The sequence below is a fragment of the Scyliorhinus torazame genome, chromosome 10 (genome assembly GCF_047496885.1).
Source record: "Scyliorhinus torazame isolate Kashiwa2021f chromosome 10, sScyTor2.1, whole genome shotgun sequence".
Classification (NCBI taxonomy): Eukaryota; Metazoa; Chordata; class Chondrichthyes; order Carcharhiniformes; family Scyliorhinidae; genus Scyliorhinus; species Scyliorhinus torazame.
In genome coordinates, this window is record NC_092716.1 from 6,445,077 (window position 1) to 6,464,518 (window position 19,442).

At 44.9% G+C, this 19,442-nt stretch overlaps 1 protein-coding gene across 1 annotated transcript in view; it reads right to left on the minus strand.

Moving 5' to 3' along the window:
- The window catches only part of LOC140430325 (transcription initiation factor TFIID subunit 4-like), a 510,261-nt gene that overhangs the window by 322,496 nt on the left and 168,323 nt on the right, over positions 1-19,442 (minus strand). Inside the window, exon 12 of the mRNA XM_072517772.1 lies at positions 14,162-14,292. Within this exon, the coding sequence (XP_072373873.1) occupies positions 14,162-14,292 (131 nt within the window). The remainder of the gene's footprint in view (positions 1-14,161; positions 14,293-19,442) is intronic.

Sequence of the window (19,442 nt, forward strand, 5' to 3'; positions counted from 1 at the left end):
AGAGGGGGATGTAAAAGGGATGGAGGAGTTGCGCTGCTTGTTAGGGAGAATATCACAGCTGTACTGCGGGAGGACACCTCAGAGGGCAGTGAGGCTATATGGGTAGAGATCAGGAATAAGAAGGGTGCAGTCACAATGTTGGGGGTTTACTACAAGCATCCCAACAGCCAGTAGGAGATAGAGGAACAGATAGGTAGACAGATTTAGAAAGGAGTAAAAGCAACAGGATTGTTGTGATGGAAGACTTTAACTTCCCCAATATTGACTGGGACTGTTATGGGCGCGGCGTTTTCAGAACCCCAAAATGTATCATGGATTTCAACCAACCGTCCCCTTTAATGTATTTGTTGCTTTTCCTAGCACACGGCTTGTTCCCTAGGTGTGGGATTACAATTATGGCCACGTGGGTTTTTAAACACAAAACAATGTTTATTCCATGAACTCAACCTAACATCTTAAATAAACATTGGATCTCTTAACACCTCTTACTTCAAAGATAACTCCGAAAATATTACAACAGTAAATAATTCCTCAAAATGTTCCTTCAAACTTCCAAGAGACTTAACACCTTTAAACAGAATCACATCAGGTTAAAGGCTTTACTATTATGAGTTCAAATCACCCAAATAATCCAGAGATAGTCTTTCATGGCAGAGATCACAGCAAATCCAGCTCACTGCAAAACACACACTCCCCAAGCTCTTTTCCTCCAAACTGAAACTTCAAAAATGACTGAACTGCTCAGCTCCACCCACTCTCTGACATCATTGTTTTCTTAAAGGTACATTGCATAAGCATCCATGTCTTAAAGGTACTCTCACATGACAGGACTCACTTAGTGCTAGGGGCTTGGACGGGGCAGAGTTTGTAAGAAGCATCCAGGAGGGCTTCTTAAAATAATATGTAGATAGTCCAACTAGGGAAGGGGCTGTACTGGACCTGGTATTGGGGAATGAGCCCGGCCAGGTGGTAGAAGTTTCAGTAGGGGAGCATTTCGGGAACAGCGACCACAATTCAGTAAGTTTTAAAGTGCTGGTGGACAAGGATAAGAGTGGTCCTAGGGTGAATGTGCTAAACTGGGGGAATGCTAATTATAACAATATTAGGCGGGAACCGAAGAACCTAGATTGGGGGCGGATGTTTGAGGGTAAATCAACATCTGACATGTGGGAGGCTTTCAAACGTCAGTTGAAAGGATTTCAGGACTGGCACGTTCCTGTGAGGAGGAAGGATAAATATGGCAAATTTCGGGAACCTTGGATAACGAGAGATATTGTAGGCCTCGTCAAAATGAAAAAGCAGGCATTTGTCAGGGCTAGAAGGCTGGGAACAGACAAAGCCTGTGTGGAATATAAGGAAAGTAGGTAGGAACTTAAGTAAGGAGTTAAGAGGGCTAAAGGGGTCACGAAAAGTCATTGGCAATTGGGTTAAGGAAAATCCCAAGGCTTTTTACACGTACATAAAAAGCAAGAGGGTAGCCAGGGAAAGGGTTGGCCCACTGAAGGATAGGCAAGGGAATCTATGTGTGTAGCCAGAGGAAATGGGGGAGGTACTAAATGAATACTTTGCATCAGTATTCACCAAAGAGAAGGAATTGGTGGATGTTGAGCCTGGAGAAGGGTGTGTAGATAGCTTGGGTCACATTGAGATCCAAAAAGACGAGGTGTTGGGCATCTTGAAAAATATTAAGGTGGATAAGCCCCCAGGGCCTGATGGGATCTACCCCAGATTACTGAAGGAGGCAAGAGAGGAAATTACTGAGGCCTTGACAGGAATCTTTGGATCCTCACGGTCTTCAGGTGATGTCCCGGAGGACTGGAGAATAGCCAATGTTGTTCCTTTGTCTAAGAAGGGTAGCAAGGATAATCCAGGGAACTACAGGCCGGTGAGCCTTACGTCAGTGGTAGGGACATTACTGGAGAGAATTCTTTGAGACAGGATCTACTCCCAGCTGGAAGCAAGTGGACGTATTAGTGAGGGGCAGCATGGTTTTGTGAAGGGGAGGTTGTGTCTCACTAACTTGATAGAGATTTTCGAGGAGGTCGCAAAGATGATTGATGCAGGTAGGGCAGTGGATGTTGTCTATATGGACTTCAGTAAGGCCTTTGACAAGGTCCCTCATGGCAGACTGGTACAAAAGGTGAAGTCAGACGGGATCAGACGTAAGCTGGCAAGATGGATACAGAACTGGCTAGGTCATAGAAGGCAGAGAGTAGCAATGGAAGGGTGCTTTTCTGATTGGAGGGCTGTGACTAGTGGTGTTCCGTAGGGATCAGTGCTGGGACCTTTGTTGTTCGTAGTGTATATAAATGATTTGGAGGAAAATGTAACTGGTCTGATTAGTAAGTTTGCGGACGACACAAAGGCTAGTGGAATTGCGGATAGCGATGAGGACTGTCAGAGGATACAGCAGGATTTAGATCGTTTGGAGACTTGGGCGGAGAGATGGCAGATGGAGTTTAATCCGGACAAATGTGAGGTAATGCATTTTCGAAGGTCTAATACAGGTCGGGAATATACAGTGAATGGTAGAACCCTCAAGAGTATTGACAGTCAGAGAAATCTAGGTGTACAGGTCCACAGGTCACTGAAAGGGGCAACATAGGTGGAGAAGGTAGTCAAGAAGGCATACGGCATGCTTGCCTTCATTGGCCAGGGCACTGAACATAGAAATTGGCAAGACATGTTGCAGCTGTACAGAACCTTAGTTAGGCCACACTTGGAATATAGTGTTCAATTCTGGTCGCCACACTACCAGAAGGATGTGGAGGCTTTAGAGAGGGTGCAGAAGAGATTTACCAGGATGCTGCCTGGTATGGAGGGCATTAGCTATGAGGAGAGGTTGAATAAACTTAGTTTGTTCTCACTGGAACGACGGGGGTTGAGGGGCGATCTGATAGAGGTCTACAAAATTATGAGGGGCATAGACAGAGTGGATAGTCAGAGACTTTTCCCAAGGGTGGAGGGGTCAATTACTAGGGGGCATAGGTTTAAGGTGCGAGGGGCAAGGTTTAGAGGAGATGTACGAGGCAAGTGTTTTACACCGAGGGTAGTGGGTGCCTGGAACTCGCTGCCGGAGGAGGTGGTGGAAGCAAGGACGATAGTGACGTTTAAGGGGTATCTTGACAAATACATGAATAGGATGGGAATAGAGGGATACGGACCCCGGAAGTGGAGAAGATCTTAGTTTAGAAGGGCAGCATGGTCGGCGCAGGCTTGGAGGGCCGAAGGGCCTGTTCCTGTGCTGTACTTTTCTTTGTTCTTTGTTCTTTCATGCGTCGGTGCAGACTCGAGGGCCGAAGGGCCCCTTCTACACTATTATTCTGTGATTCTGAGTTCACGAGACACAGTATAGCAAGATAAATATTATTTTAAGTTGTTGGCTCTTAAATGTTGCTTGAAGATAGTTGTACTAAGTGTTATAGGTTACTCAAATGGTAACCGCACAGAAAATATTACATTACCACAACAAAACTGGCCTCAATTTCACGCTGAGTGAACAATTGCACCAATCACAGGCTACCAAAGACATAGAGATACATTCATATATTGTTTAAGGAGTTGCTACAAAATTGAGTTTGAGCGTTGTCTTTTTTATGCCTGTTTGTGCCCTTCAAACATAATCAAAGCTATTTGCAGTAGATTTGTGCAAAGCACACTTCCCTTGAACGAATAAAAAAAATTACATTGATTTAAACACATCACCCAGGGTGACAGTAAAGTATCTTTCGCCTCAACGAGACCTTCAGAAGACTGGTAGTATGAGCAAGCCTTCAGAAGAGGAGGTAAATTTGAAGACAGACTTACATTTCACTCAAAACACTTCACAGCCAATTGAGTATTTTTCAAGCGCAGTCAGTTTCATGGAGGAAACACGGCCAATTTGCAAACAGCAAGCTCCCAAAAACGCCATAAGAACATAAGCACCAGGAACAAGATTGGGCCATGTGGCCTCCAGCCTGCTCTACAATTGAAGAAGAACATGGCTGGCTGATCTTCAGTGTCAACTCTCCCACTCAATCCCCTTTAAGAGTCTGTCAATCCACAATTCTCTTGGATAATGAATTCTGAAGATTGGTAACGCTCCCAGAAGGAAGTTTTCCCCAGCTCTCTTTAATTGCAGCCCCCTCATCCGGACACAATAAACTCGAGTTCTAGATTCTCCAGCAAGAGGAAGCAATCTCTTAGCATCTACACAGTGCCAAACCTGTTACAAGGGGAGCTCCTATCATTGTTTTTAACTCCAGACTATAGGCCCATTTTACTCAAACTTTTTCACAAGAGAGCCCTCTCATCCCAGTTAGCAATCTGCTGAAATAAAAACAGAAATTACATCAGGGTACTCAGGTTCTAATGATAGGGCACAGAACGTAAATATTATCTGCGTTTCTCTCTCTCCAGATGCTGCCAGACCTGCTGAATTTTTCCACTACTTTCTCTTTGTATTTCCATCATCTGCAGTAAATTTGCTTTTGTATCAATCTTGTGAGCAGTACGGTAGCACAGTGGTTAGCACTGTTGCTTCGCGGCTCAGGGTCCCGGGTTCGATTCCCGGCTTGGGTCACTGTCTGTGCGGAGTCTGCACGTTCTCCCCGTGTCTGCGTGGGTTTCCTCCGGGTGCCCCGGTTTCTACCCACAAGTCTCGAAAGACGTGCCTGAATTGGACATTCTGAATTCTCCGTGCCCCGAACAGGCGCCGGAGTGTGGCAACTAGGGGATTTTCACAGTAACTTCATTGCAGTGTTAATGTAAGCCTACTTGTGACACTGATAAAGATTATTAATATTATATTAGGCCACCTTTGTCCATCTGATTTTTCCAGGCTATATGTAGATTAAAATCCCCCATGATTAGCCCCGTACCTTTCTGAAAAGATCCCATTCTCTGTTCCTTTACATTCTGTCCTGTGTAGTTCCAATTGGGGGCCTGTACACCACTCCCAAGAATGACTCCTTGCCTTTATTATTTCTCATCTTCATCCAAACTGTTTCTACTTCCTGGTTTCCTGAACTTCGGTCATCCCTCTCGACTGTTTTAATACTACCATTAATGAGCATAGCCACCCCTCCACCTTTTCAGAATCAAACAGGGCCACAGTGAAAATAGTGGGAATGGGACAAGTAATGTTGAAAAGACAAGTCTTAAGGCTTTGTGCCTTAATGCAAGGAGCATTCAGAGTAAAGTATGCAAATTAGTCGCGCAAATAGATGTAAATGGCTATGATACAATCACAATCAGGGAGACGTGGCTGCAGGGTGACCAGGGATGGGAACTGAACATCCAGGGGTATTCAGTATTTAGGAAGGACAGACAAAAAGGAAACGGCAGTGGTTAAAGAGGAAATTAATGCAATAGTGAGGCAAGGTATTAGCTCCGACGATGTGGAATTTGTATGGGTAGACCTAAGGGTTAATTGGGGTTGTATATGGATCCCAAGCTGTAGTGATGTTGGGAATGGCATTAAACAGAAAATTAGAGACACAGGCAATAAAGGAAGATCTCTAATTATGGGTGACTAATCTGCATATAGATTGGACAAATCAAATTAGTCACAATACAGTAAAGGAGGAATTTCTGGAGTGTATACAGGGTGGTTTACTGGACCAAAACGTTGAGGAACCAACTAGACAGCAGGCCATCCTACACTGGGTATTGTGTAATGAGAAATGAATCACTGGCAATGTAGTTGTGCGAGGCCCCTTGGGGATGAGTGACCATAACATGATAGAATTATTCATCAAGATGGAGAGTGATATTATTGATTCTGAGACTAGGTTCCTGAATAGTAGTAAAGGAAACTACGATGGTATGAGGCACGAGTTGGCTATGATGGACTGAGAAACGTTACTTAAAGGGATGACGGTGGACAGGCAATGGCAAACATTTATAGGGTGGCACGGTAGCACAGTGGTTAGCACTGTTGCTTCACAGCACCAGGGTCCGAGGTTCGATTCCAGGCTTGGGTCACAGTCTGTGCGGAGTCTGCACGTTCTCCCCGTGTCTGCGTGGGTTTCCTCCGGGTGCTCCGGTTTCCTCCCACAAGTCCTGAAAGACGTGCTGTTAGGTGAATTGGACATTCTGAATTCTCCCTCTGTGTACCCGAACTGACGCCGGAATGTGGCGACTCGTGGGTTTTCACAGTAACTTAATTACAGTGTAATGCAAGCCTATTTGTGACAATAATAAAGATAATTTATTATTATTATTTATTAAAGGGTGATTGGGTGAACTGCAACAATTGTTTAAACCTGTCTGGCGCAAAAGTACAATGGGAAAGATGACCAAACCATGGCTTACAAGGGAAATTAGAGATAGTATTTGATCCAAGGGAGAGGCACACAAATTGGCCAGAAAAAACAACAGACCCAAGGATTAGGAGTAGTTTAGAATTCAGCAAAAATGAACCAAGGGGAAGAGAGCATGAGCGCAAACATGCAGGGAACATAACAACTGACTATATAAGTCTCTATAGGTATGTGAAGAGAAAAAGATTGGTGAGAGAAAAAGATTGGTGAAGACAAATGTAGGTCCCTTACGGGCAGAAAGAGGGAGATTTATAATGGGGACAAAGAAATGGCTGAACAACTAAATACATACTTTGGTTCTATCTTCACAAAGGAAGACACAAATAACATAACAGAAATGTTGGTGAATACAGGATATAGTGAGGTGGAGGAAATGAAGGAAATCAGTATTAATAGAGAAATTATACCAGGGAAATTGATGGTCTTGAAGGCTGATAAATCCCCAGAGCCAGATAATCTGAAACCCAGAGTTCTTAAGGAAGTGGCCCTAGAAAAAGTGGATACATTGGTGGCCATCTTTCAACATTCTACAGACTCTGGAACTGTTTCTACAGATTGATGGTTAGCAAATGTAATCCCACTATTTATAAAGAGAGGTAAAGAGACAACAGGGAATTATAGATCAGTCAGCATAACGTCAGTAGTTGGGAAAGTTCCAGAATGCATTATCAAAGATTTTATAGCATAGCACTTTGAAAACAGTCAGCACGGATTTGCAAAAAGGAAATCATGCTTGACAAATCGACTGTAATTCTTTGAGGATGTAACTAATAGAGTTTATGAGGAGGAGACAGTGGATGTGGTTTATTTGGACTTTCAGAAGGCTTTCGACAAAGCTCCACACAAGAGGTTAGCATGTAAAATTAATTGAATGAGGTTGGGGGTAGTCTATCTCGAGGGATAGAAAACAGTTTGGCAGACAGGAAACAAAGAGCAGGAAGAAAGGGCCCTTTTCCGAATGGCAGGTAGTGACGAGGGTGGTCCCCCCGGGGGATCGATGCTAGGACCCCAGCTCTTCACAATATATATTCATGATTTAGATGAGGGAACTAAATGCAAATTTGCAGATGAGACAAAGCTGGGTGTGAGGGTGATCTGTGAGGAGAATGCAGAGGTGCTTCAGTCTGATTTGAACAAGCTGAGTGAATGGGCAAATGATTGGCAGGAGCAATATAATGTGGGTAAATATGAGGTTATCCACTTTGGTAGCAAAAACAAAAAAGCAGATTATCTGAATGCTATAAATTAAGAGAGGAGAATGTGCAGCGAGACTTGGGAGTTCTTGTGCACCATTCACTGGAACTAAGCATACAGGTGCAGCAGGCGGTAAAGAAGGCAAATGGTATGTTGGCCTTCTTAGCGAGAGATTTTGGAGTACAGGAGCAGGGATGTTTTGCTGCAATTATACAGGGCATTTGTGAGCCCACACTTGGCATATTGTGTGTAGTTTTGGTCTCCTTATCTGAGAAAGGATGTTCTTGCTATAGTGGGAGTGCAGAGAAGGTTTACCAGGCTGATTCGAGGGATGGCAGGACTGAGGGCGGAACTCAGAGAAACATTTAAAATTCTAACAGGATTGGACAGGGTCGATGCAGGAAGGATGCTCCCAATGGTGGAGAATCCCAAATCCACGGGCCACAGTTAAAGGATACGGGGTAAACTATTTAGAACTGAGCCGAGGAGAACTTTTGTTACACAGAGTGGTGAGCCTGTGGAATTCACTACCACAAGTAGCAGTTGAGGCCAAATCATTGTGGGCGCGATCTTCCCAAACGTCTCTGAGCGAGCGTGTTTAACTGTGGGTTTCCCGGCACTCGCAGTGCCAAGAAACACATGGCTCTTCAACACGACCCGTGTTACATAGCCCCGTGTTTTACAGTGGGCCCAACCTGTGTCAATATTCAGGGCCCAACGTGTGTCAATATTCAGGGCCCAATCTGTGTCATCCCACCATAGATACATAGAAGATAGGAGCAGTAGGAGGCCTTTTGGCCCTTTGAGCTGCTCCGACAATCATCACCATCATGGCTGATCATCCAACTCAATAGCCTAATCCTGCTTTCTCTCCATAGCCTTTGATCCCATTCTCCCCAAGTGCTATATCCAGCTGCCTCTTGAATATATTCAATGTTTTAGCATCAACTACTTCCTGTGGTAATGAATTCCACAGGCTCCCCTCTCTTTGTGTGAAGGAATGTATCCTTATCTCTGTCCAAAATTATACCCTGAATCCTCAGGCTGTGACCCCTGGTTCTGGACACACCCATCATTGGTAACATTTTCCCTGCATCTACCAGGTCTCTGGAATATTTGTCAGAACGTACTTATTTATTTCTATTTACACAGCCAGCTCATGTTTTGTTTTGAATATTACGTGCATTCAGAGACAGAGCCTTATGTTTTGTCCTGTTATTATTTTTGTAACCACTATCTTTTGACTACTGATCTACCTTTAGATTTGTAATGTCTATTCCTTCCTGTCATGTTCTGTTCATCGTGTCCAATATTAATACCGTTCTCTCGTGCCTTGTCTCTACCCTTAGGTTTACCACATCTCACAAAATTTGATCCCTGCTACTTCCCTAGTTATGTGCCTCGCTTGAACATCGGTCATTCAGCCCAGCAGGTCTGCACCAGCTCTCCAAATGACCATCTCACCTCGTACCCTTCTCCCTCTACACATTGTTTCTTTTCAAATCATCTACCTGCCCCTGGAATGCGTTGATTGAATCTGCCTCCACCACACTCTGGCAGTGCATTCCAGACCCGAACCACTTGCTGTGTATTGCTTTTCCTAATTTATTTTACTAATTACTTTAAATCTGTGCCCTCTCGCTCTCATCCTTTCACAAGTGGGAACAGTTTCTCCCGATTTACTCAGTGAAGGCATTGGAGAAGGCATCAGGGAAAGATTTTTTTTTTAATTCTCCTGGTCTATTTTTGCTGTTTATCAATATTTTGGGTCGCTTTGCTGATGTTGAAATCTGTCCCAATGCTCAGATTTACTATTCTTTTTTTTTATTTTAAAAATAAATTTAGAGTACCCAATTCATTTTTTTTTCCCAATTAAGGGGCAATTTAGCATCCTACCCTGCACATCTTTTGGGTTGTGGAGGCGAAACCCACGTAAATACGGGGAGAATGTGCAAACTCCACACGGACAGTGACCCAGAGCCGGGATCAAACCTGGGACCTCGGCGCCGTGAGGCAGCAGTGCTAACCTACTGTGCCACCGTGCAGATTTACTATTCTATTTTTCAATGGCGCTGTACTGCACTCCCATGGTTCCATTCTGATCTACCTAATCACAGTCAGAATATCACTGGCAATGGATTCTCATCAAACCCCTACACCATTACGTCTGATATCTCCCAAGGATCATAGAATCCCTACAGTGCAGGAGGAGGACATTTGGCCCATCATGTCTGCAGTGGCCCTCCAAAAGAGCACTCTACCGAGGCCCTATCCACATAACCCCTTACCCCCACCTAACCTTTGGACACGAAGGGGAAATTTTAGCATGCCAATCCACCCATCCCACACTTTGGACTGTGGGAGAAAACCGGAGCACCCGGAGGAAACCCATGCAGGCATGGAGAGAATGTGCAAACTCCACACAGAATGACCAAAGCCAGAATTGAACCCTGGTCCCTGGAGCTGTGAGACAGCAGTGCTAACCGCTGTGTCGCCTTGGCCCCCTTCAGTTTCTCACCTGAGTGCTGTCCCTTGGCAACAGCATCCAAAACACAGCGTCAATGTTCAAATGCATGTTGGCAACACAAAGGTCTACTTTATAACCATTTCTCTCAATTTGTCCAAAGACAGAATTCTTTGAGGTGGTAACGAGCAGAGTAAATGAAGAAGAACCAGTCGATAAGTGCCCATGGTCTTTGGGGTAGTATATTAGCATGGATAGATAATTGGCTAACAAAAGAGAGTTTGGATAAGAGGAGCATTTTCATTCGGCAACTGTAACTAGTGGAGTGCCACAGGGATCAGCTCTGGGGGCACAATTATTTACAATATATATTGACTTGGGCACAGGAAGTGAATGCACTATTGCCGAGTTTGTGAATGACGCAGAAACAATTGTGAAGGCAACTGGTAACGATGACACAGAGTCTACAGAGGGATAGAGGCAGGTTAGATGAGTGGGCAAAAACTTGACAGGTGGAAAATAACTTCAGAAAATGTGAATGGTTGCACTTTGGTAGGAAGAATAAAGGAGCTGAATGTTAATAATATTAATCGCTTATTGTCACAAGAAGGCTTCAATGAAGTTACTGTGAAAATCCCCTGTTATTTAAATGGAGAAAGACTGCACAAAGTTGCCCCGTAAGAGGGATTTGCGTGTCCTTGTGCATGAATCACAAAAGGCTAGCATGCAATTTCAGTGGGTAATAAGGAAGGAAAATGGAATGTTGGCTTTTATTTCAAAGGGAGTGGAGTATAAAATGGAGAAGTCCTGTTCAAACTATACAAGGCACTATTTAGACCACACCTGGAATATGATAACAGAGATTGGTCCCCTTATCTAAGGAAAGATATACTGCCATTGGAGGCAGTCCAGAGAAGGTTCACTCGGTTGATCCCGGGTATGGAGGTATTTTCTAATGAGGAGAGTTGGGCCTGTACTCATTGGGATTCAGAAAAATGAGAGGCGACCTTATTGAGACATATTCTCAGGGGGCTCGAAAGGGTAGATGCTGAGTGGATGTGTCATCCTGTGGGAGAGTCGAGGACTGGAGGGCATAATCTGAATAACAAGTCACCCTTTTAAGAGGGAGATGAGGGGGAATTTATTCTCTCGGAAGGGAGTGAATTTGTGGAATGTTTTACCGCAGAAAGCTGCAGGGGCTGGGTCGTTAAGTATGCTCAAGGTGGAGATAGACAGATTTTCAATCAGTAAGGGAATCATGGTTTATGGGAATAAGGTGGGAAAGCGGAGTTGAGGATTTTATCAGATCAACCATGATCTCATTGAGTGGCAGAGCAGGCTCGATGGGCCAAATGGCCAACTTCTGCTCCAACGTCTGCAGAGGATAGTACTTATTCCTCTGACTATACTGTTCTCCAATACGACTCAATTACTTCCACTCCACCCACTTGAATGTTCCCCTATAGCATGCTGGGTTTGCCAATGCACCTTGCAGACCTTTCGAAGGCTCCTCCTGCCGTGCACCTTGGGTCCTCTTACATTTCCTTTTATTTGTTTTCTGGGATGTGGGTGTCACTGGCTACACCAGCATTTACTGCCTATCCCTAATTGTCTTCATAGTAGTTGTGGTAAGTCACCTTCTTGAACCGCTTCAGTCCAGGTGGTGTAGGTACACCCACAGTTCTGTTAGGGAGGAAATTCCGGGATTTTGCCCCAGCGACAGTGAAGGTACGGCAAAATATTCCCAAGTTAGTAACGTGTGTGGCTTGGAGGGGAACGTGGAGGTGATGATGTTACCATGGATCAGCTGTTCCTCTTCTAGGAGGGAAAGGTTCAGAGCTTGTACAGTGCTGTGGAAGTAGCCTTCGTGGGTTGCTGCAGTGCATCTTGTAGTCGCTACACGCAGCTGCCCGAGTGTGGCAGTGGTGGCGGGAGTGAATGTTTAAGATGCTGGATGGGTGCCTGTTAACCTGGCTGCTTAGTTCTGGATGGTGACATGCTTCCCGAGTGTTGCTGGAGCTGCACTCGTCCAGACAAGTGGAGAACACTCCACCATATTCCTTGTGGACGGTAGACAAGCTTTGGGGAGTCAGATCGGGAGTTATAACAGTATAGTTACTCACCATGGGATTCTTAGCTCTGAATTGCCCTTATGGCCACAGTATTTTAGAAATACATCATAAATATTCAGAGCTGATCCAGTTAAGTTGGTCAATGTTCTCCCCCAAAACACTGAAGGCAGGGGATTCAGCGGTGTAATGCCATTAATTGTCAAGAAGCCATGGGTTAGATTCTCTCTTGTTGGTCAGTGTCTGGCACTTGTGTCATGCGAATGTTACTTGCCACTTATCTGCGAATGGTAACCAACACGGCAATAATCAGTGAACATCCCATATTCTGACCTTATGATGAAGGTAATTGATGTAACTGCTGGAAATGGTTATACCTGAAATACTACCCTGGGGAAACTCCTGCAAAAAATATCCTGGACCTGAAATGATTGGTCTCCTAAAATCATTGCTACCTTCCTTTGAGTATGACACCATTTTTATAGGGCTCCTTGATACCACATTCGGTAAAATGCTGCCTTGATGTCAAGGGCAGTCACTCTCACCTCACCTTTTGTGTGCAGCTCTTTTGTTCAGGAGGTCTGGAGATGAGGGACTGGGCCGTAACTGAGCATCAACAAACAGGTTTTGGTGAATAAGTATCGCTTGGCAGCACTGTCACCCACACTTTGCGTCACTTTGCTGGTAATTGAGAGCAGACTGAGGAGGGTGGAATGGGTTGGATTAGGTTTGTGCTGATCTGTGTGGACAGGACGACCCGGGCAATGTTTCACATTGTTGCCTCGATGCCGGTGTTGTAGTTGTGCTGAAACAGCTCAGCACAAGTCTTCAGTGATACAGCCAGGATGTTGTGAGGACCGGCTGCCTTTGCTGTATCCTGTGTCTTTGGCCATTTCTTGATATCAAATAGAGTAAATCGAATTGGCTGAAGACTGCGGCATCTATGATGCTGGGTCCTCAAAAGAAACCGAGATGGATCACCCACCTGGCACTTACGGCTGAAGACGGTTACACATGTTTCGACCTTGCCTTTTGCACTGGCATGCTGGACTCCACCATCATGGAGGATGGGGATGTTTGTCGAGCTCCCTCTCCCCATTGATTGATTTTCCAGGACTGAATGTGGCAGGACTGCAGAACTTTGATCTGATCCACTGGCTTTGAGATTGCTCAGCTCGGTCTATCACAGGCTGCTTCACATGCATGTACTTCTGTACTGTATCTCAGTAGGCCATTTCAGTAGACAGTTAAGGGTGAAGTGCATTCTTTGGGTCTGGAGTCACATGTAGGCCAGACCAGGTTCAGACAGGAGATTTCCTCCCTGTCAGACATCAATGAAGCAGATGGTTTTTACAACAATCTGACAATGAGACAAGCATTATATACCAAATTTATTAAATTTGAATGTCCTGAGCTGCCATGATGGGATTTGAATTCATATCTCCAGTGCACAAGTCCAGGCCTGTAAGATTACGAGCCCAGTAACATTACCAAAAGGCTTCTGTTCCCTACCCACCTTTCACACAGCCACACCTCTCCTTTCCTTGACCTCCAACCAGACCTAAACCACTTCCGAACCCAAGCGCTGAGAGTGCCCCCTGGAACATTGTCTCCACATCCCTGGTGCCACACAATGTCTGCACCTCAGACTCAAGCTTAACAACCTGTTTTAAGTCCCTTGAGATGTAGACAGAGTGCAAATGTGATTGTCTGAGATCGCACTGGTCTGCACAAACTCCCGTATGATATAATCGGCAATTAAGTAATGAACAAGTAATGCTGATTGAGATGTATCGATGGGCCAGGACACCAGGTAGAGTTTCCTTGCTTTACTTCACATCGCATCACCGCATCTTTTTTCTGAGAGCGCAAATTGGATTTAATCTTAGGGTTTAGTCTTAGTTGCAAAGACGTCACCTCAACAGTGCTACACTGGGAATATCAGCCATATTACTCAGAGCGATATTGGGCCAGGCTGAGCCATGGCTGACACCCTCAAACTCTGAATGGGTTACTTCAAACCCGGAACAAACGGCACAGCAGCAGCTCAGCTTCATACGCACCAGTTTAAGTTAAGTCAAGCAGAGGGCAACACCCTCCTCGGGCACAGGACACCTGGCTCCACATACCTTGTGAGTTTCCATTCTGTGTTGTGCTATTGATGCCAGTTTTCCGATGACCATTTTTAACCGCTCTTGCGTTGCGAGTGAAATCGTGGTTACTATGTCAATGGGAGCGTCCGTAATTCCAAATCTTTTAGCTGCAAAACATTTTGTTTGAAATATATTCTCAAATTTTTTTTAAAAAATTGGACTTTATTTTTCAACCAAATTGAAACGGTCAAAAAGATTTACTTGTCCCCACTATGGTTTCCTCACAATTCACCCTTTTCTTCTCTCTTGCCGGGATGTGCTTGGCATTGGACCTGAGCCATGGTGCACCACTGGTGCAAGGAAGGACACCGACAGCCACTCCTCATCCTATTGCCTCAAGCACGGAGACCAGACATCAAACAGCACTTTTTCACAGTGAACACAACATGCACTACTGATAAGAAAAGACGCTTCTACCTGGGCATAAGGGAGACACTGGAGAGGTTGCCCACTGAGTTGAAATGCGTGGCCGCCAGCTCATTCAACTCTGCAGCAGCATCAGGACAATTGGTCTATGCTGATGCTCCACACAAACCTACTTCCCACCTTATTTCACAGCAACCTATCAGCACAATTCTTTCCTTCCTCATGCATAAACCCCGCTTCCTTCAAACATATCTATGCTAATTGTCTCATCCACTCCACGTGGCAGCAAATTCAAATTCTCACCAATCGAGGAGTGATCTGCAGGTTTACCTGAAAAAAATAGGTGAACCCAATTTAAATCTGGACATTAAATTGAATTTCAGGCCCATCCCGTAACAGCCTCCCCGAACAGGCGCCGGAATGTGGCGACGAGGGGCTTTTCACAGTTACTCCTTTTTGAAGCCTACTTGTGACAATAAGCAACTTTCATTTCATTTTCATCACGGTTCCCCTTTTGCTTCGTACAAGGTAAGCAAAAACAAGGCTCTTTACAGCAGAACGAATGATGTGACAATAATATGCATGGAAAGGGAGGGAGGAAATCTGGCACTCTGGGGTGTGAGAACGCAGCCTGGAACTCAGAATAGCGGAGGGGAAAGAGATCAGAAGCAGCATTGGGTGGCTCTGTCTCATACGATATTTGGCTCAGAAAGGAATTGAAACATGAGAAGAGCAGCATAGGGATCAGTCAGCGGTATGTTAACAGTGGGGCTGAGCCATAGTCCTGAAGAAAGGCAGGATTCTGCTTTACAAGATAATCAAACATCCAGAATTGTACGGGATAAGGTTGTACAACTCGGGTCACAGATAATCCATTAATTAATGCATTTCTGCAATGAAGTTGAATTGCTCGCTTTTCGAGCACAAGGTTGGTGTACAAGCTATCAGCTGGGAGTTTTCAAAAGCAGGTTGACCGTTTACATGTTCACTGTGTGCTGTTCGGTGAATTGGACATTCTGAATTCTCCCTCAGTGTACCCGAACAGACGCCGGAATGTGGCGACTAGGGGTCGGTTTGGCACACTGGGCTAAATTGCTGGCTTTGAAAGCAGACCAAGGCAGGCCAGCAGCACGGTTCGATTCCCGTACCAGCCTCCCCGAACAGGCGCTGGAATGTGGCGACTAGGGGCTTTTCACAGTAACTTCATTGAAGCCTACTCGTGACAATAAGCGATTTTCATTTTCATTTCATTTCATTTTCACAGTAACTTCATTGCAGTGTTAATGTAAGCCTACTTGTGACAATAAAGATTATTATCTAACACTCCTTCACAGTGGCTTGTTGCAAACAGGAATGCACTTCCTGAAATTGTAGCAGATTCAAACAACAGGTAACGCGCTGAGACGAAAAGAAATGTTAGAGTGTTTTTCGAGCACTTACTGCTTTACTTCCTTGGTGACTAAACAATGATAGACATTTATAATACAGTCATGACAACACAGAAGAAAGCTGGTCGGCACATTGAGTCCAGTGTGAAGCACATTCATCTGAATTGTGTTTAAGTAGTTTTCTGCCAAATTGAGCCTGTGACACTAAAAAGGTGTTACCATAACCTAGTCAGCAATTTCTATTGGACAATATCATCTACCCAGCAATCCCATCTTTGTTGTTCAGTCTCTGCTCACCACACACCCCGATCAACGCTGAAAATCTCCTCCACAGCAGATCCATCTGGTACAGACATCAATGTCTTACATTTATAGTAAGAAGTCTTACAACACAGGTTAAAGTCCAACAGGTTTGTTTCAAATCACTAGCTTTCGGAGCACTGCTCCTTCCTCAGGTGAATGAAGAGGTGGGTTCCAGAAACATATATATAGACAAAGTCAAAGATGCAAGACAATGTTTTGAATGCGAGCATTTGCAGGTAATTAAGTCTTTACAGATCCAGAGAGAGGGGTAACCGCAGGTTAAAGAGGTGTGAATTGTCTCAAGCCAGGACAGTTGGTAGGATTTTGCAAGTCCAGGCCAGATGGTGGGGAGTGAATGTAATGCGACATGAATCCAAGGTCCCGGTTGAGGCCGTACTCATGTGTGCGGAACTTGGCTATAAGTTTCTGCTCAGCTATTTTGCATTGTCTCGCATCCTGAAGACAGTCTTGGAGAACGCTTACCTGGAGATCAGAGGCTGAATGCCCTTGACTGCTGAAGTGTTCCCCGACTGGGAGGGAACATTCCTGCCTGGTGATTGTTGCGCGATGTCCGTTCACCCGTTGTCGCAGCGTCTGCTTGGTCTCGCCAATGTACCACGCTTCGGGACATCCTTTCCTGCAGCATATGAGGTAGACAACGTTGGCTGAGTCGCACGAGTATGTACCGCGTACCTGGTGGGTGGTATTCTCACGTGTAATGGTGGTATCCATGTCAATGATCTGGCACGTCTTGCAGAGATTGCCATGACAGGGTTGTGTGGTGTCGTGGTCACTGTTCTGAAGGCTGGGTGGTTTGCTTCAAACAATGGTTTGTTTGAGGTTGTGCAGATGTTTGAAGGCAAGTAGTGGGGGTGTGGGGATGACCTTGGCAAGATGTTCATCGTCATCGATGATGTGTTGAAGGCTGTGAAGAAGATGTCGTAGTTTCTCCGCTCCGGGGAAGTACTGGACGACGAAGAGTACTCTGTCGGTTGTGTCCCGTTTGCCTTCTGAGGAGGTCGGTGCGTTATTTTGCTGTGGCGCGTTGGAACTGTCGATCGATGAGTCAAGCACCATATCCCGTTCGTTTGAGGGCATCTTTCAGCGTCTGTAGATGTCTGTTACGCTCACCTCTTACTGTGCTCACCCCAGTCCAACGCCGGCATCACCACATCATTACCTTTATAGAGTAGCTTTAACAGAGTAACATGTCCCAAGCTTCACAAAAACACCAAAGGATCTAACAGAACAAATGAGCCAAAAGGAGAGACAGGCAGAGAGACTGAGCAAGGGAATACCCTCGCTTTGAGCCAAGGCAACCAAAGGCATCGCCACCAAGGGTGGAGTGATTAAAATAGAGGATGCAAAAATCCAGAATAGGGCTGAAGGAGGTTTGCAAAGATTGGGAAAGGCAAGAAAATGGGGGATTCACAAACAAGGATGAGAATTTCCAAGCTGCTGGACTGGGAGCCACTGCAGGTCAGGGAGAATAGGGTGATAGGTAAATGGAACTTATGCGTGTCAGTAAAAGGGCAGCAGAGTTTTAGATGAACTTCATTTCACGCAGAATGGAATACGGGAGACAGGAGCATTTGAAAAGTCATGTCGAGATGTAACAAAGACATGGATGAAGGTTTCAGCAGGCACGATGAGGCAAGGGAAGAATGGACCCATTTAACTGAAGTGTGATTATGTTGTCTTGGTGGAGTCAGATATAACATAAATATTGCAAATGCTTTGATTGAACCTCAGACAATTACCATGGGGAGAGGGAAGGAATTTAAACTAAAGATTGGGGGGGGGAAGGGAAAGTCAGGGAACCAAGAGGTGAAGTAATCAGTGGGAAGCGTAGCTGCTTAGGAATACAAAAAAGCACGAAAAGACAAAACTCAGGAGAGGTTACGATAGTCCCCATCCCACAAAATATGACACAGTGTATGGAAAGGCTCAGTAAACCAAGGTCCACCACACTAAGAAAACAAAAAGGGACGGTCAATAGAGAATTAAAGGTGCTATATTTAAATGCGGGCAGTGTACGGAACAAGGTAGATGAGCTTGTGGCCCAGATTGTGACTGGCAGGTATGATGTGGTAGGCATCACAGAGACGTGGTTGCAGGGGGTTCAGGACTGGCATTTAAACATCCAGGGATTCACAACCGATCGAAAAGACAGGGAGGTGGGCAGAGGGGGCGGGGTTGCCTTGTTAATTAGGAATGAAATTAAATCAATAGCACTAAATGACATAGGGTCAGATGATGTGGAGTCTGTGTGGGTAGAGTTGAGGAACCACAAAGGCAAAAAACCCATAATGGGAGTTATGTACAGGCCTCCTAACAGTGGTCAGGACCGGGGGCACAAAATGCACCACGAAATAGAAAGTGCATGTCAGAAAGGCAAGGTCACAGTGATCATGGGGGACTTCAATATGCAGGTGGACTGGGTAAATAATGCTGCCAGTGGACCCAAGGAAAGGGAATTCATTGAATGTTTACAGGAGGGCTTTTTGGAACAGCTTGTGATGGAGCCCACAAGGGAACAGGCCATTCTGGACTTAGTGTTATGTAATGAGCCAGACTTGATTAAAGATCTTAAAGTAAGGGAGCACTTAGGAGGCAGTGATCATAATATGGTCGAATTCAATCTCCAATTTGAAAGAAAGAAGGTAGAATCAGATGTAAAGGTGTTACAGTTAAATAAAGGTAACTACAGGGGCATGAGGGAGGAACTGACGAAAATCGACTGGGAACAGAGCCTAGTGGGAAAGACAGTAGAACAGCAATGGCAGGAGTTTCTGGGAGTAATTGAGGACACAGTACAGAGGTTCATCCCAAAGAAAAGAAAGGTTATCAGAGGGGGGATTAGGCAGCCATGGCTGACAAAGGAAGTTAGGGAATGCATCAAAGCAAAAGAGAAAGCCTATAATGTGGCAAAGAGTAGTGGGAAGTCAGAAGATTGAGAAGGCTACAAAAACAAACAGAGGATAACAAAGAGAGAAATAAGGAAAGAGAGGGTCAAATATGAAGGTAGGCTAGCCAGTAACATTAGGAATGATAGTAAAAGTTTATTTAAATACATTAAAAACAAACGGGAGGCAAAAGTTGACATTGGGCCGCTCCAAAATGACGCTGGTAATTTTGTGATGGGAGACAAGGAAATAGCTGAGGAACTAAATAAGTACTTTGCGTCAGTCTTCACAGTA